We start from the raw sequence: 27,256 nt of genomic DNA on the forward strand, positions 1-27,256 counted from the left end.
TTTTATTGAAATGAAGCTTGTGACCAACTGTTACATGATCACTACACAATGCAAAGAAAAATATCTAGTATATTGATACAAGAATGGGAACCTAGTCAAGTTCTTCTGGAAACATGCGCAGTTAATTTTATTGCAGCATAGGCAACAGTTCTGTCCAAATGCAAGAATACCTGCAATTAGGTGCATGTGACAAATAGAAATGAATCAGCACAGCAAATTTTTCAGGATCAAATGAATCATCCTGGCTTTCCTATGAAATTATTTTTTCTCTTCTATGTATTTGTAACATACTAAAATAATAAACAATTGTTTTTTCAAAACTGAGAACATGCTATTAGAAAAATTTAAATAAGATTTTATTCCCTGCAAAGTGATTTGGCTTTTGTCATGGGTGTACAGAAACTTCTTTATAGTTGCCCAAGAAGTGCAATGTTCATATGTCTGAAATACAAAGGCCTACTTTCACAATGTGGATTTGTGGATCCATAATCAAACCTTTAATTTTATTTTGCTTCTGTCAAGTATGGAAAATCTCATGAGGATAGATTGTTGAAAATTTAGCATCTAGTCGTAAAGCAATTCAGCTTAAAAGGAGTGAGTTTATCAGAAAAATGATTTTGGTTTCTAAAGATAGTTCATTCTTCGCCACAGTACTTTTGTGGGGGGGCGGTGAGAGAGAGTGACATAAGACAAAAAGCTTCCCTGCATAATTAGAGGCATTTCATTTGATAAAAGGCTAGTAACACTAGCTTGTTTACATTGCCATCCTTCAAGGCAAGTTAAATTTATAGACTGCATTAAAAATTTGTAGCCATCCACTCCATTAGATTTATGGAAGCTCTGGGTGTCTCTCACTGGGAGTTACTTGTGGGTGGATACAGAAACAAAAGTGCAGGGCTAGAAGTCAATAGAGCATGGATCAGTACCTGGTGCTATGATGTGTTCCCATAACAGACATGAGTTTCTCAGGGGCAGGAATGGTTGCTGGCTGTTCCAGGGTTTAGAGCATTTAAAAAGAATAGGGAGGGGGGAAAAGAGGAGGGGGTGTAGCACTACTAATCAAAGGGTATCACAGCGACAGAAGCTTCCATTGTCGAGGAAGATCTGCCTACCGAGTCAGTGTGGGTGGAAATTTGGAACAGCAAGGGAGTAGTCACCTCGATAGGGGTTTACTACAGGCCCCCCCAATAGCAGCAGGGAGATTCAAGAAAGCATAGGTTGGCAGATTTTGGAAAAGTGCAGACGCAGTAGGGTTGTTGTAACGGGTGACTAACTTTCCTAATATTGATTGGAACTTCCTTCGAGCAGAAGATTTGAAAGGAGCTGTTTTTGTAAAGTGTGTTCAGGAGGGTTTCCTAACTCAGTATGTTGACAGGCCGATGAGGGGAGAGGTCATTCTAGACTTGGTGCTCGGAAATGAGCCGGGGCAGGTATCAGATCTTGTGGTGGGACAGCATTTTGGTGATAGTGACCATAACTGCCTCACATTCTACATAGCTGTGGAGGAGAGGATGAGGCAAAATGGGAGGATATTTAATTGGGGAAGAGGAAACTATGATGTGATTAGACATGAGTAGGAAGCATGGACTGGGAGCAATTGTTCCATGGTAAAGGCACTATAGACATGTGGAGACTGTTTAAGGAACAGTTCATCCAAGTGATGAATAAATATGTCCCTCTGAGACAGGCAAGAAGGGGTAAGATAGGAACCTTGGATGAAGAGAGCAGTGGAGCTTCTCCTTCAAAAGGAAGAAGGTAGCTTGCATGAGGTAGAGGAAGCTTGGGTCAAGCTCAGCTCGAGAGGATTACAGGCAAGTGAGGAAAGAGCTCAAAAATGGTCTGAGGAGAGCCAGGAGGGGGCACAAGAAAGGGTTGGCAGAACGGATTAGGGAGAACACAAAGGCATTTTACACTTGTGGAAAATGAGAGAATAGTTAAAGAAAGAGTAGAGCCGATCAGGGATAGCATAGGGAACTTGTGTGTGGAGTCTGAGGAGGTAGGGGGAAGCCCTAAATGAGTTTTTTTGCTTCTGTCTTTATGAAAGAAACGAACTTTGTAGTGAATGAAACCTTTGAAGAGCAGGTGTGCATACTGGAATTGATAGAGATAGAGGAAGCTGATGTGCTGAAAATCTTGTCAAACATTAAGATTGACAAGTCGCCAGGCCCGGACCAGATTTGTCCTTGGCTGCTTTGGGAAACGAGAAATGCAATTGCTTTGCCACTTGCGAAGATCTTTGCATCCTCGCTCTCAACTGGAGTCGTACCTGAGGACTGGAGAGAGGCAAATGTAATTCCTCTCTTCAAGAAAGGAAATAGGGAAATCCCCAGCAATTACAGACCAGTAAGTCTCATGTCTGTCGTCTGCAAGGTGTTAGAAAGGATTCTGAGGGATAGGATTTATGACCATCTGGAAGAGCATGGCTTGATTAAATGCAGTCAACACGGCTTTGAGAGGGGCAGGTCATGCCTCACAAACCTTATCGAGTTCTTTGAGGATGTGACTAGAAAAGTTGAGGGTCAAGCTGTGGATGTGGTGTATATGGACTTCAGCAAGGCATTTGATAAGGTTCCCCATGGTAGGGTCATTCAGAAGGTCAGGAGGAACGGGATACAGTGGAACTTAACTGTCTGGATACAGAATTGGCTGGCCAACAGAAGACAGCGAGTGGTAGTAGAAGGAAAATATTGTGCCAGGAAGTCAGTGAGTGGTGTTCCACAAGGCTCTGTCCTTGGCCTCTACTGTTTGTAATTTTTATTAATGACTTGGATGAGGGGATTGAAGGATGGGTCAGCAAGTTTGCAGACGACACAAAGGTTGGAGGTGTCGCTGACAGTATAGAGGGCTGTTGTAGGCTGCAGCGGGACATTGACAGGATGCAGAGATGGGCTGAGAGGTGGCAGATGGAGTTCAACCTGGATAAATGTGAGGGGATGCATTTTGGAAGGTTGAATTTGAAAGCTGAGTACAGGATTAAGGATAGGATTCTTGGCAGTGTGGAGGAACAGAGGGATCTTGGTGTGTAGATACATAGATCCCTTAAAATGGCCACCCAAGTGGACAGGGTTGTTAAGAAAGCATATGGTGTTTTGGCTTTCATTAGCAGGGGGATTGAGTTTAAGAGTCGTGAGATCTTGTTGCAGCTCTATATAAAACTTTGGTTAGGCCGCGCTTGGAATACTGCGTCCAGTTCTGGTCGCCCTATTATAGGAAAGATGTGGATGCTTTGGAGAGGGTTCAGAGGAGGTTTACCAGGATGCTGCCTGGACTGGAGGGCTTCTCTTATGAAGAGAGGTTGACTGAGCTCTGACTCTTTCCATTGGAGAAAAGGAGGTGGCAGGGGGGACCTAATTGAGGTATACAAGATAATGAGAGGCATAGATAAGAGTTGATAGCCAGAGACTACTTCCCAGGGCAGAAAAGGCTAACACGAGGGGTCATAGTTTTAAGCTGGTTGGAGGAAAGTATAGAGGGGATGTCAGAGGCGGGTTCTTTACAGAGTTGAGAGCATGGAATGTGTTGCCAGCAGCAGTTGTGGAAGCAAGGTCATTGGGGACATTTAAGAGACTGCTGGACATGCATATGGTCACAGAAATTTGAGGGTGCATACGTGAGGATCAATGGTCGGCACAACATCATGGGCTGAAGGGCCTGTTCTGTGCTGTACTGTTCTACGTTCTAATTGTTTAGCACAAAAGTAATCTTTGAAACTTAAGATGCAATTGTACTCTGAAATTTGCCTCAACCTTGACTGAAAGTACACCTCTGACTTGATGTGGCAAATACTTGTTCCATCTTAATGTACACATTGACTGATAATGCTAAGAATCATGGGTTAGTGAAGAACTCTTGTGACATCAGAGATAATGGGAACTGCAGATGCTGGAGAATTCCAAGATAATAAAATGTGAGGCTGGATGAACACAGCATCTCAGGAGCACAAAAGCTGACGTTTTGGGCCTGGACCCTTCATCATCATCCTCTCTGATGGGTCCAGGCCTGAAACATCAGCTTTTGTGCTCCTGAGATGCTGCTTGGCCTGCTGTGTTCATCCAGCCTCACATTTTATTATCTTGGAACTCTTGTGACATCATTTTTTTAGTTAGTATATTGCTACTAAATCAATATACCTATAACCACTTGAACATTAAATTTAAAGAAAAAATCCCCAAAGTGAGTCCAAGTGAGCAGATTAGAGATTCATGATTTAACAGTATTTTTGTAATTTAGTCTTGAAACTAGCCTTCATAACGTGCCAACAAAAAAAATCATGCCACACTGGTTGCAAGGACAACTTGCAACATGGTTTTAAAACATACTCTAAAGCCCTGCAGTTTTGAAAAACTCAACTGAGCTGGTGTTCACTAGAGTTTAGAAAAAGAGGAGATCTGATTGAAACAAAATTTTAATGGGTGTAGACAGACAGGATGCAGGGAGAATGTCTCTAGAAACGGATTCACTGTCTCAGAATGCAGAGTAGGCTATTTAGGATGATGAGACAACATATGTAACTTACTACCACAGTAGGCTGGGTCACTGTACATTCAAGGAGATTTGATAGTTGTTTTTAGATTTTAAAAGGCAACAAGAGGTGTAGAAAAAGTATGACATTTGAGATGGAGGATCAGCTATGGTTGTATTGGATGGCTGAGCAGACTTGAAAGATCAAATGCCTACTCCTAGTTTCTGGATAAGAGCAAAATAGTTTTATACAATAGCAGCTTGGAGTGCATTGTTTACTTATGTTTCCTTTCTGGTATAATGCATCTCCTACGATGTAACTGACAGCAATATATTTGAACATTAATGTGATTTCTCATGCAGCAAGCTCTGAACTTCTCAGTACTGGCATGAGAATAAGTGGAGATAAAACAATTTTGTGAACTGATTAGTGGATGAAATCTAATCTAAAAGAACAATTTTTCTTTTGCTTCTTGGATTTAGTTGTAGCAGTAACCAAAAAAGTTAGACAAACAGTTGCATGTTGACAACTATCTATAATGCATATGTTAATACTTGCATTTATCATACACTTCACAACCTAGGACACTTTCCCCATGTTTTACCTTCATATTGTTTGAAGGATTGTGGAAGAATTTGTTTTCGTGGACCTATCTGGAGTGGTTTCCTGAAGTTGTTGCAAGTTCACTGCAGGCTAGAGATTCTTTATTACAAAGCTTCCTATAAATCACTTGACTAGTGATGCTGCTGGGGTGGGTTTTGAACAGTGACTTGGAGAAAGTTCTTACTTTATCTGGCTTAAGATGACACCAGTTGAGTTGGAGGGAAGAAATAGTAGGAACTGCTGATGTTGGAGAAGCTGAGATGACAAGGTGTAGAGCTGGACAAACAAAGCAGGCCAAGCAGCATCTTAGGAGCACAAAAGCTGACCTTTCAGGTATTGACCCTTCATCAGAAATGGGCCATTTCTGATGAGGGTCTAGGGCTGAGACATCTGCTTTCCTGCTGTGTTCATCCAGCTCTACACCTTGTTATCTTGAGTTGGAGGGAAGCCTGCTAGAAACTACCTGAATGATCTCTCTCAAACTTGAATTGTGCATACAGATTGGATTAGTTCAGAATGGCATCATGGTTGGCACAGACATGGTAGGCTAAAGAATCTGTTGCTGTGCTGCATTGTTCTGTGTTCAGGGTGAAACCTATTTTGTTAGTGTTTGAAGAATCATTAAGATTATATTTCCTGAGCAAGCTGTGTTAGCAAGACTTCTAAGACAATTGTGTGTGATTAGTGACTTGACCACATGTCCCATAACGTCAGGAATAGACTCTGGAACATCTATGCCCTTTTGTCTTCAGCTGCCAAAGTGCTTTTCTTTCAGAAAATCATTGCTGCAAAGGAGTTGGTTTAGTTTTTTCTCTTTTCATGAAGATTCCAAGTATTTGAGTATCTCCTGGGGAAATGTCAATTTTCTTATTGACTGCTTCTATTAACCAACTATTGCACCAGTATTGAATATGTTTTGCTTTGATAAGAAACCTAGTTGAGACCTTGCTGTTTTAATTCCTCAAATTTCTTGATTGGTCATCTTGGTAATTGCAAATTTAAAGAAGTGTGACAAATGGAATTTACATTGATTTTGTGCAACTTCAGCCTCCATCATAAAATAAGCAGGAATACTATTTCATTTGTTAGCTTTAGTTTCACAAGCCCATTTCCCCATGATCTGTTTTTTTAAAAATAATGCTAGATGGCACTATTCAGCTTCCCAGATCCACCTATAAGCCTGCAGGCAAGATTTGGTTTTTTTTTTATTCCAGCTTTGATCAAATCCTCCCTTGAGTTTAGCACCAGAGCAGTGCAGGTATTTCTTGCTGACTTCTTTGTTCTCAAATTACTGTTGCTTCCCCTTGCATTTTGTGTTCTCCTTTGATCACTTTCATTCCATTTTTATTTTCTGGCTCCCTTCCTGTAGCTTGAGTTATTTCTATCAAGACAGAAGTAATACTTATTCCATGACTAATTCAGACCTTGTGCCAGGCAGTTATCTTATCACCTATGCTTAGTGCAGAAAAGAAACAGCACTCTCTGTTTTAGGTCCCAGGCAGCTGACTGACCATCATTAATACCCTGCCAGGAGATGCTGTGTGTTATTCTGTCAATTGGGAAGACTGGGACTTCACAAGACATGAACAATTGGCAGTCTCAATTTTTAAAAGAATGACTGACTTTTTTTTTTCAAAAACCAAAATCATTCAAGAGATGTGGATTTCAGTTATCGCCCATCTGTTGCTCTAAGGCAGAGCTGCTGTAGTCCCATTTGGTGTAGGTATAGCTGCAGTGTTATTCAGGGAGTTCTACAATTTCACCCTATGACAGTGAAGAAATAGCAATACATTCCCAGTCAGGATGGTAAGTAGCTTGGAGAGGAATTTGCAGGTGACGGTGTTTCCATATCTGCTGCCAGTTTAAAACTTTTGGAGTGAGTTAAAGAGTCATGTTTGTTTTGAAATAGTCCACCTGAAAGCAGTCTGTATGGTCATTTTGAAATATTTTAAATTCTAATTACCTTTTAAAATGAGAACTCAAATGCTTGGTTAAACTCTTGACTTTTCTATTTAAGATCAGTGTAAATCACAAGTTTCAATCTCAATAGATAACAAGTGATAGAAGTTACATGATTCACTTCATACCAGATAATTTCATCAAATCACAATTCTTAATATAGGTTTTACATTTCAAACCAATACTAATAAAACCACCAGACTTCATGACATTAAGATGAACCTGTTAATATTTCTGGAGAATGCAATAAGTGCAACATTATTTTAAAAAGTTAACATTTAACAATTTGTACATTATGCACTCAAATTCAGAGGTTAACTATCTCTAATATTACAAAGCTAAATCTTAGGTTTCTAAAAAGCCAACATGCCAAGTTGAATTTACAAAACAGAAGGAAAATAAATCTCGACTTGCTCTACATACAGCATATCTTACATTAAATTACATTTCCCAATTGTTACCATTTTAGAATAGTGCACTGATCCAGCCAGTAACACAGAATATATTCTGCCCTCTACTGTATAATCATGCACCATGATACAGTTTAGGTTAAAAGCTGGAAACTTCATAGATACATAAAGTTGCTTTTATAAAATTTAAGGCCCTTTTACTGAAATATTTAATTGATAATATTATTCAACCTAAGGGATAGATTTACTGGCAAACCCTCATGTTCAACATGCTAGAATTATATTATACACAGAACCATTGAGAAAAGCTTAACAGTAAGTGCTCACTATGTATATGCAGAATTGTGAAACAGAATTAATGCCAAGAACAACAAAAACAAAGCTTGAAATTAAAAATTCAGCAAAAGATAGGCAAAGCAGGTCTTTAGACCTTAATGTTAAATTCTCTTTCTCAGATGCTGAGAAACCTGTGCAATTGTAAGCACCTATTTCTTTTTAACAGTAAGAATCATTTATACACAATAGTTGTAGTTGCCAATGAATTAGGAAACATTAGAGAAGCAAGATTTAGAAATACATATGATGACACTTGGGTGGTAAGGGGAATTATCTATTTGCATTTCTGTATCTTTGTATAGAGACCTGCTCTTAAGTGGTGCAGTTTTTAAACATTAATTTATGGGCCTGAATTAATAATTTCCCTTAAGTTAATAATATACATCTGTGAAGAGTCAGCACATATTTTACAAGACTGTGCATGTTTGTGATGCAACAGACATCAAACATCACAATTCTTTCAGTGCCCATAGCATGCACTTGTACTAGTAATAAATCAACTGAAACATGTATCCTCCCAAAATTATAATCACATGATCAGTCTTTTTGTAAGCTTGAGATCAACTAAGCAACAGAATCTTGGAACACAACATGCTGGCAATGCTAGCAAAGGTGGAAGCCTAGGAATAGTGATAATGGGAACTGCAGATGCTGGAGAATCCAAGATAATAAAGTGTGAAGCTGGATGAACACAGCAGGCCAAGCAGCATCTCAGAACAAAAGCTGACGTTTCAGGCCTGGGACCTTCATTAGAGATGAGATTCTCTGAAGGGTCTAGGCCCGAAATGTCAGCTTCTATGCTCCTGCGATGCTGCTTGGCCTACTGTGTTCATCCAGCTTCACACTTTATCTTAGCCTTGGAATAAAGCACCTTTCAACCATCGCGGTTATAGTACCATGGAAAAGCAAAGAGTAAAAGATTTCTAAGTGAACAGAAATATCAATGTAGCGAGGTTAAAACTTAAATAAGCCACACTGAAAGATAGCTTTTAAAGTGACAAGCCCATGAATATTCAGCATAAATTTATAAAACTAATTCAACAAAAGGCCTGTACGAACTCACTGATCTGTAAAGGGGCAGGCAAGCCAAACACAAATGCTAGTCAATACGGCTCAAAATGAGTTGACTGGCATTTTTGGTCACAATCAGCCAGATCACAAGGGGAAATTTGCTGTGCAGATAAATTAGATATTATTCAAAATCTTATTTTTGCATAATATTTTGCAACAAACCAATAATATCCTGACTCAACTGCCAAATTAAGAAACGCTAATGCATATTTTGTTAAAGTACTTATTAAGAAGAAACAAAATTCAACAGAACAAACTTGATGACAAGGCAGAAGTTCTCATGGCCTGTTAAAGAGTCATGACTTACTTGTTCACTCACACTTCCAGTTAAGAGCTAGTCATTTACTTTGTGATGTACATTTGACTATAAAATGAAAATTTTACCCTAGCAGTAACAATCTGCTCCAAAACATTTGTGTGCATTTGCATTTTTTTAAAAAGGACTAAGCTGCTGAAATAAAGAATAGGAACAAGGTGAAGTGGTAGACAGAACTACAATCAGACTAACTTTCAAACCAGATCACTGCCAAATTAAACTAATAGAAGAGTTGTATATAATTGAAAAACAAAAACTTGAGGCAGTAAAAAACCCAAATACAATTAAAACAGTTTTGAAAAAAGCTATATAGATTACAACTTCCACCATGTGTAAACAGGGAAAGGATGATAAACTGACAAATAAAACCTTTTACAAAATCAACAAGCAAACATTCACATTTATGTGATGAATTATTGACCAACCATACTAAAAAGGTAAATTGCACAAAAGCTAAGTTTCTGGAAGTGACTGGCAAGCCTTCTGTGTTCCTACATTCTACAAACACTTAATGGAATTGCACATTTATCCTTACTTGCCCTCCTAAGCTATGATTTATTTTGGTGAGATCCAAAATTCCAGCTCTGACATTACTGTGGTGTGTCCTACAGATTGTTGCATTTCACAGCACATACAGCAAGATTATCAACCTTTCAATCTAAATCTTCTGAACCATGATTTACAAAATGACTTCAATTCTATTTAAGCAGATATATCATTTTAGGAAAATAACAGCCAGTGCTTCACTTTCTCGACACCTTGTTGGAACTGAACATAATAGAAGTCCATTTGTGTTGTGAAGTCTCTGCATACATTGGACTCCAGATCACCAAATGTGCAATAAAGTGCTGTTCCTCCGACACTCAGAAGTACTGTGACAATGCACAACAGAACCAAAAGGAGGCAGGAATGTCCATTTGCCTCATCTAAGGGAAAACAATAAAAATCTTACATCAGTGTGTTGAAGTGTGATCACAACAAAGCATAATGGGTGAACTCAGTACAACTTCTGCAATAATATTTCAGTACCATTCATAATGTCATTTCTGAGGATTCATTCCATTTACCTTGTAAACTCATGTAAAAGCCACAAATCATGGCTTCAGGGGTGACAGTTTTCTGGTCTACATAAAACACAGTGAATCAATTATCAGATGATAGACAGGATCCAAAAGCACAAGAAACAAGATATGCAGCCCCTCACACTTGCTCCACTATTCAGTATTAGTGCGAGCCCAGGCAAGATTGTAATGTAATGGTAATGTCACCAGATGAGAACTCCATAGATCACTCGAATGCTCTGAAATCATAGGGACAAATCCCACTTTGGCAGCCTGTGGAATTCAATTGATTTTGCTTTTGAAAATTAGTCTTGGTGATGGTTACCACAAAACTAATCACTGGTTGTCATAAAAACCCATTCCCTTTACCTGGTCTACCCTACACGTAATTCCAGATCCACAGCCTACAGGTGACTTTTAACTGCCTGGATGAGTCTGTTAGAAGGAAAAGGAACGAATGGCAAATGGGAGGCTTTTAAAAATGTGATATCAAGATTCCAGGGGCAGTATGTGTGGAGCTACAGGAGATGGGGGACATTTCTAAGGAATATTTCTCTTCAGTGCTTGCTGAGGAGAGAATCATGGATGCTAAAGAAAGAAGGGAAACAAGTGGGATGACTTGGACCGCATACACATTACCACAGAGGTGGTGTATGCAGCATTAAAGATATCAAGATGGATAAATCCCTTGGGCCTGATCAAGTCCATCTTCCGATGTTGTGGGAGGCTAGGGAAAAAACTGTACCGGCCCTTGCAGAGATTTTTGCTTCACCTTTAGCCACTACAGAAGTTCCAGAAGACTGGAGGTTGCCCAATGTTGTTCCATTGTTTAAGAAAGGTAGCAAAGAAAAGCCAGGGAACTACAGGCTATTGAGCCTGAGCTCATGGTAGGCAAATTATTGGACAGGATCAACCAACATTTGAATAATCAAAGTCTAATTAGGGAAGACATGTCTGACAATTCTTTTAGATTTTTTCAAAGAGGTAACCATGAGGGTAGGGCAGTGGATATTGTCTATACGAACTTTACTAAAGTCTTTGACAAGGTCCCGCATGGCAGACTAGTCATGAGGTTACAGCGCAAGCGATTCAGGGAGAGAGAGCTAATTGGATTCAAAATTGTTAGGAAGCAGAGGGTGGTATTTGAAGGTTGTTTCTTGGACTGTAGGCATGTGACTAGTAGTGTGCCACAGGGGTCAGTGTTGGGACCTTTCATATTTGTTATTTACATAAACAATCTGGATGTGAGTATACAAGGCATAATTAATAAGCGTGCAGATGATACAAAATTAGGCGGCCTCATTGAGGAAGGTTATCAAAAATTACAGGGAAATCTTGATCAGATTGGGAAGTGGGCTCAGGATTGGCAAATGCAATTCAATACAGATAAGTGCGAGGTGTTGCACTTTGGAAAGTCAAACCAAGGTAAGACTTGTACAGTAAATGGTAAAGTCCTGAAGACTGTTGTGGAACAGAGGGACCGAGGAGTACAAGTACATAGCTTGTTGAAAATGGGATCACAGATAGACAGGGTAATGAAGATGGTATTTAGCATACTGGCCTTCATCAGTCAAGGCACTGAATATAGGAGTTGGGACATTACGTTACAGTTGTACAAGTCGTTGGTGACGCCGCACTTCGAATATTGTGTACAGTTTTGGTTACCCTGTTATAGGAAAGATATAGTTAACCTGGAAAGTGTGCAAAGATGTACGAGGATGTTGGCAGGCCTCTTAGGCCTGAGTTATAGGGAAAATTTGGCCAGGATAGGCCTTTATTCCTTAGAATGTAGGAGAAAGGGTGGCCTTGTTGAGAGGCATAGATAGGATGAATGCATATAGTCTTTTTCCCAGGGATGGGGAATTGAAAACAACAGGGCATAGGTTTAATGTGAGAGGGGAAAGATTTAAGGAGGACCTGAGGTGCAACTTTTTCCACACAGAGTGGTGCAAAAATGGAATGGACTGCCAGAGAAAGTGGCTGAGGCAGGTACACTAGAAACATTTAAAAAAACATTTGGATTGGTATATGGATGGGAAGCGTTAGGGGAATATGGAACAAATGCAGGCAATTGGAACTAGCTGAGTGAGCACCATGGTCAGCATGGACCGGTCTGGGCTGAAGGGCTTCTTTCCATGCTATATTACTGTATGACGACATCTTCTTTGGAATCCTGTCAGATCTTCCAAAGAGTCATATTGGACTCCATTTTAACTTTGGTTATCTCCGGTTCCACAATCTTTTCCTTAATTCGAATGATGACTCAATATTATCTGTACAGCAATGATCAGTCTTCTCTACACTGATTGCTTGGTTGGACCCAGGGCCTTTGTGGCTGCCTTTGAGTTTTAGAATTTTCTTTCAGTCTTTCAAAATGTGTTTTTTACCCCAGCATTTTTTTTTCAACAGAAAATTGGAGATGTGCCATTTAATAGAGAAAGGGTTAGAGAAAATTTGATGCAGTTAACTTTGGGAGATTTCCTTGCTGGAAAGCATATAAAAATTGGTGTAGAAATACACCTTTGGCCCTTTGACTCCACTCCATGATTCATTGTGATCATAGCTGGTCACCCAACTCTGTTTTTCTTGGACTGGAGGTCTGTGTCTAGTGGGCCGGCCACAGGGGTTCGTGCTGGGTTCTTTGTTATGTGTTATTTACATGAACGATCTGGATGTGAGAATACAAGTCATAATAAATAAGTTTGTGGATGATAAAAAAGGAGGTATTATTGACAATGAGGAAGGTTATCAAAAATTACAGGAGGATCTTGATCAGATGGGGAATTGGGCTAAGGAGTGGCAAATGCAATTCAATACAGATAAGTGTGATGTGTCGCACTTTGGAAAGTCAAGCCAAGGTAAGACTTGTACAGTAAATGGTAAGGTCCTGAACAGTGTTGTGAAAGAGGGACCGGAGTACAAGTACATTGCTCATCCTTTTCCTGTTTGCTCCCCATGTTTTCTGTGGGAGAGAATTCTTCAGGCTCACCACTCCCTGGGTGAAGAAATTTCTTATTATCTGAATGCTAAATGGCCCACTGTACATCCTTTCAGCACTTACCTTGTTTAGTCCTGTTAGAATGTTATAGCTTCCGACAGTCCCTCCTCATTCTTCTGAATGCCAATGAATACAGTACTAGCCGATAAGTCTCTTTTCATATGTCAGTCCTGCCAACCCCCAAATCATTGTGGTAAAATGATGTTACACTCCCTCCATAGCCAGAATATCCTAGCTCAAAAAGGAATCAAGGCTGATTCAGTCTTTGATTCAGTCCTTACACAAAGTCTCTTAAACTTCGATCTGACCAGAGGCTTATTGATATACTGAGTTCTCCTAAACCCACAAGAAATGACAGTAAAACAAATTTTCTGGAACAAACCTCAGCAGGTTTGGCAGTATCTGTGAGGGAGAAAACAGAGTTAACGTTTCAGGTCCAGTGACCCTTCCTCAGAACTGATGATGGCTGGGAAAATATAAACTGACATTTTCCCAACCACCATCAGTTCTGAAGAAGGGTCACCAGACCTGAAACGTTACCTCTGTTTTATCCTTCACAGATGGTGCCAGAGCTGGTACCCGTTCCTGATTTACAGTATCCACAGTTCTTTCAGCTTTTAAGAAATGGCATAACTTCATCTGTACTCAATGTTCCCAAAAAGTATTATTTCATCTGTACCAGTTAGTTAGCTTCACTTGTTTTCCCAAAACTGCAAATAACTTGTACTTTTTCTTCCTTTTCAAGTATAATCTACTTTCCTCATCTTCAGTCCATAGTCCAAAGACAACGTGGTCTATTACATTTGACATTACCTAAACAAGTTAACTGTACTTCTGATTAAAATAAACTATTTGGATAAATCGTAATGTCACAACTGTGACCAGAACAGTTAATTGGATCACATTGATAGCGTGGATAGGGAGAGCCTTTTTCCTCGGATGGTGACGGCGAGCACGAGGGGGCATAGCTTTAAATTAAGGGGTGAAAGATACAGGACAGAGGTCAGAGGTAGTTTCTTTACTCAGAGTAGTAAGGAAATGGAACGGTCTGCCTGCAACAGTAGTAGATTCGCCAACTTTAGGTACATTTAAGGCGTCATTTGATAAGCATATGGACGTACGTAGAATAGTGTAGGTTTGATGGGCTTGAGATCGGTATGACAGGTCGGCACAACATCGAGGGCCGAAGGGCCTGTATTGTGCTGTAATGTTCTATGTTAAAATTACATTTGATGGGACAACATCACAAAATCAGTAGTTGTGGATAAAAAATTGAAGAGGATGTACTACAGATACAAAGTTTGAAAGCAATAAATGTAGGACTGAGGGCAAGAGGAATATCTATATACAGTAGCAGATAAAATACACCAAGGCGTACAGTGTGAGAATTTGCCTCCAAAAGCCCCAAAATAGTTAAAACAAAATCAATCATGGGGTAACCCCCAAAAGAGGGAAAGGTTGCCCTAAAAAGTAGGATGGGCAGGATCTTGAAAGGCCGCAAATGATATTTGGGAAGTTGGGGGAGTCCGAAAGAAAATCTCAATAGAAGCCCTGTAGGGGAAAAACGAAAGTATTCTTGACATGTAGGGAATCACAAGGCTGTGGAATTCAGAGTTATCTTGCGAACAGAAACTACACCAGCATTCAAGATTTGATTGATAGTTGGATAAAAGCAGGGGATAAGATAACACGGGAACAAGATGAACAAAGCATGAATGTTTAGAAACACAATGCAACTTAAACTAACAGCTATAATATGCATAATATGGTAGGATTGACAGTAGCTATAAGATTAATATCCAATTGTGTGCTACATCAGAGATTACTAATTCCATGAAGACAAGGTACCTTACAAAATCAACTGAGAAATAGAATGGAAATGTGGACAAATTATTACTTACTGTTATATATTTTGTAGCTAATTTGTGTATTGTTCTTGAAAGATGCTTGATTTGAATGACAAGAAAAAATTTCCTAAGATACTGGACAAATATGTGACAAACGGTTTCTGGAAACGTGGAAAGAGGTCAAGAAGAAGAATGGCAGTGTTAGCGTATTTTTGGGGATGGGGAGGGTTGATGAAGATTGATCAATTCATCAATACTTACTTTGCAATCCTGTGCTAGTACTTCATTACTGCACGAGAGTATTCAGTAAGGCATAGTTTTTGACCTTTAGTTTTCACATCACTCCTGTAATCTCTAAAGTATTGCAGCAGTTAACACAGTTAGATTTACCATCTATCGTACCTGATTAATTTTACACTCAGCTGACCATAATTTGATATCTTGCAACCTATTCCTGATCTTAACATTACATACATGCACAGAAAGCACCAAAGTATGCAAAATATCACCACCTTACCCTGGTCTAGCATGTCTTGGGGTTCCTGAAATCTTACTCTCCTCTTTGACTGCTTCTGTTGTACTATTGTGATTTCTTTGTCCGCATTTCCTTTTTTCAGTATGGACACAAGGCCCTCTGGGTGGGTATTCTGTATGAAAAGAAACAGAATAATTTACTGAATAAGACATTTGCTGCACGGACCAGAACGTCTTTGAGCATTGCGGGTAGGGAGGCTGGTTAAAAAGGCATTTAGCATGGTTGCCTTCATTGCTCTGATCTTGGAGTACAGGAATTGGGATGTCATATTGAGGTTGGACAGGACATTGGTTCAGCCTCTTCTAGAGTACCGTACGCAGTTCTGGTCACACTGTTACGAGAAGATTATTAAACAGGGCAAGGTTCAGAAAAGATTTACCAGGAAGTTGCTGGGAATGGAGGGTTTGAGTTATAAAGGACAGACTGGATAAACTCGGACTTTTTCCACTGGAGGATAGGAGCTTGAGGGGTGACCGCATTCAAGTTTATAACACCATGAGGGGCACAGGTAATGTGAATGATAAGGGTCTTTTCCCTTAGGTGGGGGGAGTTCAAAACTAGGGGGCCTATTTTTAAATGTGAGAGGAGATGCCCTCCACCATATTGACAATTTCTAGTTCCCTGGCCCTAACTGCCTCCTGTTCACCATGGATGTCCAATCCCTCTGTACCTTCATTCCCCACCAGGGCGGTCTGAGAGTTCTCGGCTTTTTCCTCGACCAGAGGCCTGAGCGCTCCTCATCCACCACCATTCTCCTCCACCAGGTTGAATTTTCCTTCAATTCGTCACACTTTTGCCAAGTCTAAGGAGTGGTTATGGGGTTTACGTGGAAGGATCCTTGTTCCAGTCCTACACTGGCCCCTTCCAACAACTGTTTTGTCAGTGCATCAACTACAGCTTCAGTGCCACTTCATGCTCCTGCCAGGACCGTGAAAAATTTGTTCATTTTGCCTCCAATTTCCACCCTTCTAGAACTTCCACATTGTTCATTTCTGACTCTTCCTTTCCTTGACATCTGTTTCCATTTTGGGGAAAGAGACTGTCCACTTCCATCCACTACAAAGCCACCGATTCCCACAACTACCTTCACTACAGCTCTTCACACCCCACATCCTGCAAGGACTCCATCTCATTCTTTCCATTCCTTCACCTACGTCGCATCTAGTCGGATGATGCCACCTTCCAAAACAGCAATACTGCTGACATGGCTTGGTTCTTCCATAACCATGGTTTCCTGCCCAGTGTGGTTGACAGGACCTTCAACTACATCAGACCTACCACCCATTATTCACAATACCGTGATTGGTTCCTCCTTGTCCTCATTTTTCATCTTACCAGCCTCCACATACAAAGGATCATTCTCTGCCTTTCATACAACTGCAGCAGAACATCACCACTAAATGAATCTTTCCCCCACTCCCCTGTCTGCATTTTGCAGGGATCGTTCCCTCCGGGACACCCTAGTCCATTCCATGACGAGCAACACCAACCGCCCTTCCCATGTAACTGCACAAGGTGCAACACCTGCCCCTTCATCTCCTCCCTGCTCACCATCTAAGGGCCTAAACAGTATTTCCAGGTGAAGTGTCATTTTACCTTTATCTCCCCCAATCTTGTGCATTGCATTTGTTGCATCCAATGTGGACTGCTCTGCACTGGAGAAAGCAAACGAAGACTGGGTGACCGCTTTGCAGAACATCTATTGTCTGTGCTCAAGCATGACTCAGACGTTCCTGTTGCCACGCATTGTAACAAAGTTTCTTGCTTGCATGCCCACTTGTCTGTCCTCTGTATGCTGCAGTGCTCCAATAAATCGCTAGAGGAACAACATCTCAGTTTCACACTCGGTACTTTACAGCCTTCTGGACTAACCCCCACTTCTTCCCTTTCTTTTAGTCTTTGCTGTTACATTCTCTGTCTCCATGTCCTATTTCCCCTCCCCTCACCCCAGTGGCTCTATCCACTTTAAGTTTGGCAGTTAGACACACTATTGTTCTGCCATTCTCACATTCTGATCACTTACTCTGAGCAATCAACATCTCTTCTCCACCTGCACTCTATCCCCCCGTAACATAAATGCTGCCCCCTCCACACTCCACTTCAGCTGTGAAAAAGAATCATTTAGACTTGAAACATTAGCTTGCTCTCTTTCCATGGATACTGTCTGACTAGCTGTGATTTCCAGCACTTGAGGTTTTTCAGTACAGATTCCAGCATCTGCTATAATTTGCCCCTTAATTAATTAAGTACTTTGTGAAGTGAAAGATACTGGATAAATGAATTCTTGCTTTCCTTCAAAACCTTTGCAGAAAACCTTTGCAAATATGACACTGAACATCATACTGAATGTGTCCTATTTCATATAAAATCAAGCCTTTTAACTTATGTAGCTTTAAAACGAACTTACAAAAAAACTAGAAAGAACTCTATTAGCCCAAATGAAAAATACCTGGTGCTTCAGCAGCAATGATGCAAATTAACCTGCCATTTGCAAGAAATCCAGGTGTCCCAATTGTTTAATTGGGTGCAGGTTGTCACAGGAAGAACTGATGTACATTTGCTTTATATTTATAAAATGTTTCTTACTATGGAATTGAAGCCCTTGTTACTGATATGACTATCTGGGGAAAATCACATTAACAGCATAGGAAGACAGAACTTCACAGTGCTCGAACAGCTAACAGCAATGTTTCACTTGGACTACAAGGTTAACTGCACAACCAGTCCTGGTATGCAATGATGCAGCATGCTGCTTTTGAAAGGCACACTCATTGTGTCATACTACAAGACAACAAATGTCCAGTTTTACAGTTATACAGCATGGAAACAGATCCTTGAGTCCAACCAGCTCACAGTGACCAGGTTCCCAAGCTAAACTAGTTTTAATCCACCTGTGTGTGGCCCACATCCCTCCAAATGTTTCCTACTCGTATGTATGCAAATGTCTTTGAAATGTTGTAACTGTACCTGCATCCACCACGTCCTTTGGCAGTTCATTCCACACACTAACCACTGTGTAAAAAAAGGTGCCCTCATGTCCTTAAGACCATAAGACATAGGAGTGGAAGTAAGGCCATTCGGCCCATCGAGTCCACTCCGCCATTTAAATCATGGTTGTGGGCACTTCAACTCCACTTCCCTGCACTCTCCCCGTAGTCCTTGATTCCTTGTGACATCAAGGATTTATCGATCTCTGCCTTGAAGGCATCTAACATCCCAGCCTCCACTGCACTCCGTGGCAATAAATTTCACAGGCCCACCACTCTTTGGCTGAAGTCTCCTCATTCCTGTTTTAAATTTACCCCCTCTAATTCTAAGGCTGTGCCCACAGGTCCTAGTCTCCCCACCTAATGGAAACAACTTCCCAGTGTCCACCCTTTCTAAGCCATACATTATCTTATAAGTTTCTATTAGATCTCCCCTCAACCTTCTAAACTCTAATGAATACAACCCAGGATCCTGAGCTGTTCATCGTACGGTAAACCTACCATTCCAGGGATCATCCGTGTGAATCTGCGCTGGACACGCTCCAGGGCCAGTACGTCCTTCCTGAGGTGTGAGGCCCAAAATTGGACACAGTATTCTAAATGGGGCCTAACTAGAGCTTTATAAAGTCACAGAAGCACAACACTGCTTTTATATTCCAACCCTCTTGAGATAAACAACAACATTTTGGTTTACTACCGGTGCCACAAGATAGCGAGGCGAGGAACAGGGAGCGGGCGCAGCTTAACATGTGGCTACGCAGCTGGTGTAGGAGGGATGCCTTCTGGGGAAGGTGGGGCCTGTACAAGAAGGACGGGTTGCATCTGAACTGGAAGGGGACCAATGTCCTGGGTGGAAGGTTTGCTCGAGTAGTTCGAGAGGGTTTAAACTAGTATGGCAAGGGGGTGGGAACCTGAGCTGTACACCGGAGGTGAGAGTTGATGCAGGTGAAGCAGTAGCAAGAGGTAGACCAGCTAGTGGGAAGGATTTTCCTGGGAAGGAACCAAGGGATCGGTTAAAGTGTGTTTGCTTTAATGCAAGGAGTATCAGGAATAAAAGTGATGAACTTAGAGCATGGATCAGTAGCTGGTGCTATGATGTTGTGGCCATAACAGAGACATGGGTTTCTCATGGGCAGGAATGGTTGCTGGATGTTCCAGGGTTTAGAGCATTTAAAAAGAATAGGGAGGGGGAAAAAAGAGGAGGGGGTGTAGCACTACTAATCAGAGAGGGTATCACAGCTACAGAAGCTTCCATTGTCGAGGAAGATCTGCCTACTGAGTCAGTATGGGTGGAAATTTGGAACAGCAAGGGAGTAGTCACCTCGATAGGTGTTTACTACAGGCCCCCCAATAGCAGCAGGGAGATTGAAGAAAGCATAGGTCGGCAGATTTTGGAAAAGTGTGGATGCGTAGGGTTGTTGTAATGGGTGACTTTAACTTTCCTAATATTGATTGGAACCTCCTTCGAGCAGAAGATTTGAATGGAGCTGTTTTTGTAAGGTGTGTTCAGGAGGGTTTCCTAACGCAGTACGTTGACAGGCCGACGAGGGGAGAGGCCATTCTAGACTTGGTGCTCGGAAACGAGCCGGGGCAGATATCAGATCTTGTGGTGGGAGAGCATTTTGGTGATAGTGACCATAACTGCCTCACATTCTACATAGCCAGGGAGAAGGAGAGGATTAGGCAAAATGGGAGGATATTTAATTGGGGAAGAGGAAACAATGACGCGATTAGACATGAGTTAGGAAGCATGGACTGGGAGCAATTGTTCCATGGTAAGGGAACAATAGACATGTGGAGACTGTTTAAGGAACAGTTGTTGCGAGTGATGAGTAAATATGTCCCTCTGAGACAGGCAAGAAGGGGTAAAATAAAGGAACCTTGGATGACGAGAACGGTGGAGCTTCTTGTAAAAAGGAAGAAGGTAGCTTACATAAGGTGGAGGAAGCTAGGGTCAAGTTCAGCTAGAGAGGATTACACGCAGGCAAGGAAGGAGCTCAAAAATGGTCTGAGGAGAGCCAGGAGGGGGCATGAGAAAGGGTTGGCAGAACGAATTAGGGAAAACACAAAGGCATTTTACACTTATGTGAGGAATAAGAGAATGGTCAAAGAAAGAGTAGGGCCGATCAGGGATAGCATAGGGAACTTGTGTGTGGAGCCTGAGGAGGTAGGGGAAGCCCTAAATGAGTTTTTTGCTTCTGTCTTTATGAAAGAAACGAACTTTGTAGTGAATGAAACCTTTGAAGAGCAGGTGTGCATACTGGAATGGATAGAGATAGAGGAAGCTGACGTGCTGAAAATTTTGTCAAACATTAAGATTGACAAGTCGCCAGGCCCGGACCAGATTTGTCCTCGGCTGCTTTGGGAAGCGAGAAATGCAATTGCTTCGCCACTTGCGAGGATCTTTGCATCCTTGCACGCCACTGGAGTCATACCGGAGGACTGGAGAGAGGCAAATGTAATTCCTCTCTTCAAGAAAGGAAAGAGAGAAATCCCTGGCAATTACAGACCAGTAAGTCTCACGTCTGTCGTCTGCAAGGTGTTAGAAAGGATTCTGAGGGATAGGATTTATGACCATCTGGAAGAGCATGGCTTGATCAAATGCAGTCAACACAGCCTTGAGAGGGGCAGGTCATGCCTCACAAACCTTATCGGGTTCTTTGAGGATGTGACTAGAAAAGTTGATGAGGGTCGAGCTGTGGATGTGGTGTATATGGACTTCAGCAAGGCATTTGATAAGATTCCCCATGGTAGGCTCATTCAGAAGGTCAGGAGGAATGGGATACAGGGGAACTTAGCTGCCTGGATACAGAATTGGCTGGCCAACAGAAGACAGCGAGTGGTAGAAGGAGGAAAATATTCTGCCTGGAAGTCAGTGGTGAGTGGGGTTCCACAGGGCTCTGTCCTTGGGCCTCTACTGTTTGTAATTTTTATTAATGGCTTGGATGAGGGGATTGAAGGATGGGTCAGCAAGTTTGCAGGCGACACAAAGGTTGGAGGTGTCGTTGACAGTATAGAGGGCTGTTGTAGGCTGCAGTGGGACATTGACAGGATGCAGAGATGGGCTGAGAGGTGGCAGATGAAGTTCAACCTGGATAAATGCGAGCTGATGCATTTTGGAAGGTTGAATTGAAAGCCGAGTACAGGATTAAGGATAGGATTCTTGGCAGTGTGGAGGAACAGAGGGATCTTGGTGTGCAGATACACAGATCCCTTAAAATGGCCACCCAAGTGGACAGGGTTGTTAAGAAAGCAGATGGTGTTTTGGCTTTCATTAGCAGGGGGATTGAGTTTAAGAGTCGTGAGATCTTGTTGCAGCTCTATATAAAACTTTGGTTAGGCCGCGCTTGGAATACTGCGTCCAGTTCTGGTCGCCCTATTGTAGGAAAGATGTGGATGCTTTGGAGAGGGTTCAGAGGAGGTTTACCAGGATGCTGCCTGGACTGGAGGGCTTATCTTATGAAAAGAGGTTGACTGAGCTCAGACTCTTTTCATTGGAGAAGAGGAGGAGGAGAGGGGACCTAATTGAGGTATACAAGATAATGAGAGGCATAGATAGAGTTGATAGCCAGAGACTATTTCCCAGGGCAGAAATGGCTAGCACAAGGGGTCATAGTTTTAAGCTGGTTGGAGGAAAGTATAGAGGGGATGTCAGAGGTGGGTTCTTTACAGAGTTGAGAGCATGGAATGCGTTGCCAGCAGCATTTGTGGAAGCAAGGTCATTGGGGTCATTTAAGAGACTGCTGGACATGCATATGGTCACAGAAATTTGAGGGTGCATACATGAGGATCAATGGTCGGCACAACATTGTGGGCTGAAGAGCCTGTTCTGTGTACTGTTCTATGTTCTATTACTTTCGCTTTCTTAATCACGGACTCTACCTACAAGTTAACTTTTTGAGAATCCTGGACCAACACTTCCAGATCCCTTTGTACTTCTGCTTCACGAATTTTCTCACCATTTAGAAAGTAGTCCATGCCTGTATTCTTTTTTCCAAAGTGCAAGACCTTGCATTTGCTCACATTGAATTTCAGCAGCCATTTCCTGGATGACTCTCCTAAACTGTCTAAATCTTTCTGCAGTCTCTCCACCTCTTCAGTACTACCTGCCTGTCCACCTATCTTTGTATCATCGGCAAACTTCGCCAGAATGCCCCAGTCCCTTCATCCAGATCATTAATATATAAAGTGAACAGCTGCAGCCCCAACACTGAATCCTGCAGGACACCCCTTGCCATTCTGAAAAAGAGCCTTTTATCCCAACTCTCTGCCTTCTGTCAGACAGCCAATCCTCAATCCAAGCCAGTAGCTCACCTCAAACACCATGGGCCCGCACCTTGCTCAGCAGCCTCCCATGAGGCACCTTATTAAAGGCCTTTTGGAAGTCTAGATAGGTGACATCCACTGGGTTTCCCTGGTCAGGTTTGTCAGGCACGACCTCCCCTTACTAAATCCATGCTGACTTGTTCTAATCTGATCCTGCACTTCCAGGAATTTAGAAATCTCATCCTTAACAATGGATTCTAGAATTTTACCAATAACAGAGGTTAGGCTAATCGGCCTATAATTTTCCCTCTTTTGCCTTGATCCTTAAACAAGGGGATGACAACAGCAATTTTCCAATCATCTGGGACTTTCCCAGACTCCAGTGACTTTTGAAAGATCACAACTAAGGCCTCCGCTATTTCCTCAGCCACCTCCCTCAGAACTCTCGTTAAATTTTTTTCCTTTCACCTTAAAAATATGCCCCCTACTTTGGAACTCCTCCACCCTGTGGAAAAGATCTTTGTTATTCATCTTACGTATGCCCCTCATGATTTTATAACCCTTTGTAAGGTCAGTCCTCACCCTCCTACGCTCCACTGAAAAAAAAGCCACAGCCTGTCCAGCCGTTAAGAAATCAAACTCTCCACTCCCAGCAACATCCTGGTAAATCTTTTCTGAACCCTTTCCAAATTAACAATATTCTTCCCACAGGAAAAGGAAAATAAAAATTCTTAAATAAGGAAATGCAGAAGAAATAAGTGTAAAATTTTACAAGTGACAGAGAATTTGGATATTTTAACTTGTGTAAGAATTAAGCAGATCTCAGTATGAATGTCTCAGTTGTGATAGTATACTTGTGGCTAATAATGAAGTTACTGTACAGTTTAACCCTATACTTGCAATTTTTATGGATTCTGAGCAATTTAATGGAATCCCAGAAGGTTGGTAGAGTTAAATCGGGTGTCAGTGCTACCGACAACAAGAGGGGCATTAGAAGTGTTGATCATTATCCTATATAAGGCATGAGATCATAAGACATGATACAATACAGGAGCAAAATTAGGCCATTCAGCCCATCAAGACTGCTCTGCCTTTCACCAATGTGTTTCTCAACTCCATTCTCCCACACTATCTCCATAACCTTGACCTCCTTACTAAACAAGAACCAAAATATCTCTGTCTTAAATACACTCATTGCCACAGAAGGCTATGGAGGTCAAGTCAATGAATTCCACAGATTAACTACCCTCTAGCTGAATGGATTCTTCATCTTACTTCTAAAAGGTTGTCCCTTCACTCCGAGGCCGTGCCCACAGGTTCTGTTCTCTGAAGAAGATGTTTTCACTAGCATTGTCTACTTTATCTTGGCCACCCAGTACTCAAGTTTCAATCAGATCTCACTGAGCCTTCTACACAATCAAGTACAGACCCAGAGTCTTTGCCCTTGCTCATGACAAGCTCGTTTTCCCTAGGATCATTCTTGTAAACCCCTTCTGGACCCCCTCCAATACAAGCACATTCTTTCCTAGATACAGGGCTCAAAACTGCTCACAATATTCCAAGTGTGGTCTGACCAGAGCCTTATAGAGCCTTAGTACATCCCTGCTGTTGTATGCTAGGCCTCTTAAAATGAATGCTAACTTGCATTTGGTTTCCTAACAGCCAACTGAACTTGCTTGTCAACCATACAAGAATCCTGAAATAGGATTCTTAAGTCCCACTGTGCTACAGATTTCTGAAGCCTTTCCCCATTTAGAAAATAGTCTACACGTCTATTCTTCCTCTCAAAGGACATAACCTCTCAGCTTCCCCCATTGTATTCCATCTGCCAGGCTCTCCTAAGCCTGCCCATTTCCTTCTGCACTTGCCCCATTTCCATTGCCTATATTTGTTTCACCTGTAAATTAGCAGCAATGTACTCAGTCCCTTTCTCTGTATAACATAAATCATTGTTGTTCCAACACTGACCATACAGAACTCCAGCTACCATCCTGAAAAAGACCCCTATATCCCGACTATTTGCCTTCTGACAGTCAGCCAATTTTGTATGCATGCCAGTACCTTGCCCATCACACTAAAGGTAGATTCCGGTGCAGCACCTGGTCAAAGGTCTTCAAACAGATCACAGCTGCTGGCTATCCTTGTTTAACTTACCCATTATGTCCTCAAACAATTTTGACAGATTTGTCAGGCATGACCTCTCCCTGACGAAGCCATGCTGACTTAGTCCTATTTTACAATGCACTTCCAAGTACTCTGCAATCTCATCCTTGAATAATGGACTTTTAAAATCTAACCAACTAGCTTATAATTTCCCATCTTCTGCCTCCCTCCCTTCTTCAACAAGGGTGTTAAGTTAGCCATTTTCCAGTGCTCTAGGACCCTCTGTGTCTCCAGTGATTCCAGAAAGATCACCACCAAAGCCTCCACACCACCTCAGCTGTCTTCTTCAGAACCTTGGAGTGTAGTTCATCCAGTCCAGGTGATTTATTCATTTCCAGGCCCTTCAGCCTCCCCAGCACCTTTGCTCTTGTGATGGCCACTAACTCATTTCTGCCCCCCTCACTCTTGAAGTGCTGGTATGTTAGTGGTTTCTTCCACTGTGAAGACATATGAAATACTGATTCAATTCCTCCACCATTTCTTAGTCCCCATTACTATTTCTCTAGTCGCATTTTCCAGCAGTCCAATGTCCGCTGTTGATTCTCTTTTACCTTTTCTATAACCAGAAAAGCCATTCCCAGTTAGCCTATCTCCTTCCTGATTGCTGGTTTTAAAGGCTTCCTAATTCTCTGGCTTTCCACTAATTTTCATCACATTACATGCTTCTCTTTTGCTTGTATGCAGTCCCTGACATCCTTTGTCAGCCATGGTCACCTTGTCCTCTCCTTAATATTATTCTTCTTCCTAGGGATGAATTTGTACTGTATCTCCCGAATTACCCCCAGAAATTCTTGCCGTTGCTGCTTCACCATCTTCCCTGGTGGGCTCCTCTTCCAATCAACTCAGGCCAGCTCCTCCCTCATGTCTTTGCAATTACCTTTACTCAAGTGTAATACCATTACATCTGATTCCAGCTTCTCCCTCTCAAAACTACAAGGTGAATTTGGTCATATTACAGTCACTGCACCCTTGAGGTTCATTCACCTTAAGGTCTCTAATAAAGTCTGCCTCATTACACACCAAATCCAGAATTTCCAGTTTTGTCACAAGTTGCTCAAGAAAGAAATCTTGTAAACATTCCACAAACTCCTTTGTTTGGCACCTGTAACCAATTTGATTTTCCCAATCAATCTGCACATTGAAATGTCCCATGATTATTGTAACAGTGCCTTTTTTACATGCCTTTTCTACTTTGATTTATTTTCCATCCCACATCTTGACTACTGCTACAGGTCTGTACATAACTCCTGTCGGAGTCTTTTTTCCTTCGCGATTCCTCATCTCTACCCACAAAGGTTCTGCACCTTCCAACTCTATATCTCTTCTTGCTAATGACTTAATTTCATTTCCTACCAGCAAGGCAACCCTGTCACCGGTCTGCCCTTTTGATGGGATGGGTATCTCTGCAGGGTTGAGCAAATGGATTCTTCACTCCAGTGAATGTGAAACATTCTATGATAAGACTTTGAAGAACTGATGTGCACTCCCCAGTATTTATCCCTCAAACAACATTAATGCAGATTAGCAACTTCTTTGCTGTTTGTTGGATCTTTTTTCTTAACTCGATGTTGCTGGCTGGGCCATCAAATATTGCTCATTCCTAGTTGCTCGAGAATGTGGTGATGAGCTGCCTTCTTGAACTGGTGCAGTCCACGTGTTGTATGTAGACCCACAAAAGAATTCCAGGCCTTTGATTCAAGAGCGAAGGGATGATGATATATTTCCAAGTCAGGATGATGAATAACTTGATGGGGAATTTGCAGGTGACGTTGTTCCTATGCATTTACTAAATGGTGGTGGTTTGGAAGGAGCTAAGGATCTTTGGTGAATTTCTGCAGTGGACTTAGCTAACACTCACTGCTGCTACTGAATGTCAGTGGTGGAGGAATGATTTTTTGTGGATGTGGTGCCAATCAAGCCAGCTGCTTTGTCTTGGACAATGTCAAACTTCTTGACTGTTGGTGGAGTTGCACTCAAGTGGAGAATATTCCATCACACTCTTGATCTGTGCCTTGTGAAAGAGTAGACAGGCTTTGGAGAGTCAGGAGGTAAGTTACTCGCTGCAGTATTCCTAGCCTCTGACCTCCTGATGTAGCCACTGTATTGATATGCTAGTCTAGTTAAGTTTATAGTCAACGGTAACTCCCAAGACAGTCACCGTGGGAAAATTCAGTGATGGTACCACCATTGAAAGTCTAGTTGCAATGATTAGATTGTCTCTTTTTGGAGGTGATCATTGTTT

At 41.7% G+C, this 27,256-nt stretch overlaps 1 protein-coding gene across 9 annotated transcripts in view; it reads right to left on the bottom strand.

Moving 5' to 3' along the window:
* Positions 1–7,069: 7,069 nt before the first annotated feature.
* cnsta (consortin, connexin sorting protein a) overlaps positions 7,070–27,256 on the bottom strand; it is an 85,128-nt gene continuing 64,941 nt past the window's right edge. For all 9 annotated transcript variants that reach the window (XM_059648725.1, XM_048536317.2, XM_048536313.2 and 6 more), the window contains 2 exons: positions 15,581–15,710; positions 7,070–10,083 (listed from right to left, as the gene is read on the bottom strand). In XM_059648725.1, coding sequence (XP_059504708.1) covers positions 9,878–10,083; positions 15,581–15,710 — 336 coding nt within the window. In that variant the 3' untranslated portion in view covers positions 7,070–9,877. The remainder of the gene's footprint in view (positions 10,084–15,580; positions 15,711–27,256) is intronic.

Source organism: Stegostoma tigrinum, chromosome 9 (assembly GCF_030684315.1).
Source record: "Stegostoma tigrinum isolate sSteTig4 chromosome 9, sSteTig4.hap1, whole genome shotgun sequence".
Lineage (NCBI taxonomy): Eukaryota > Metazoa > Chordata > Chondrichthyes > Orectolobiformes > Stegostomatidae > Stegostoma > Stegostoma tigrinum.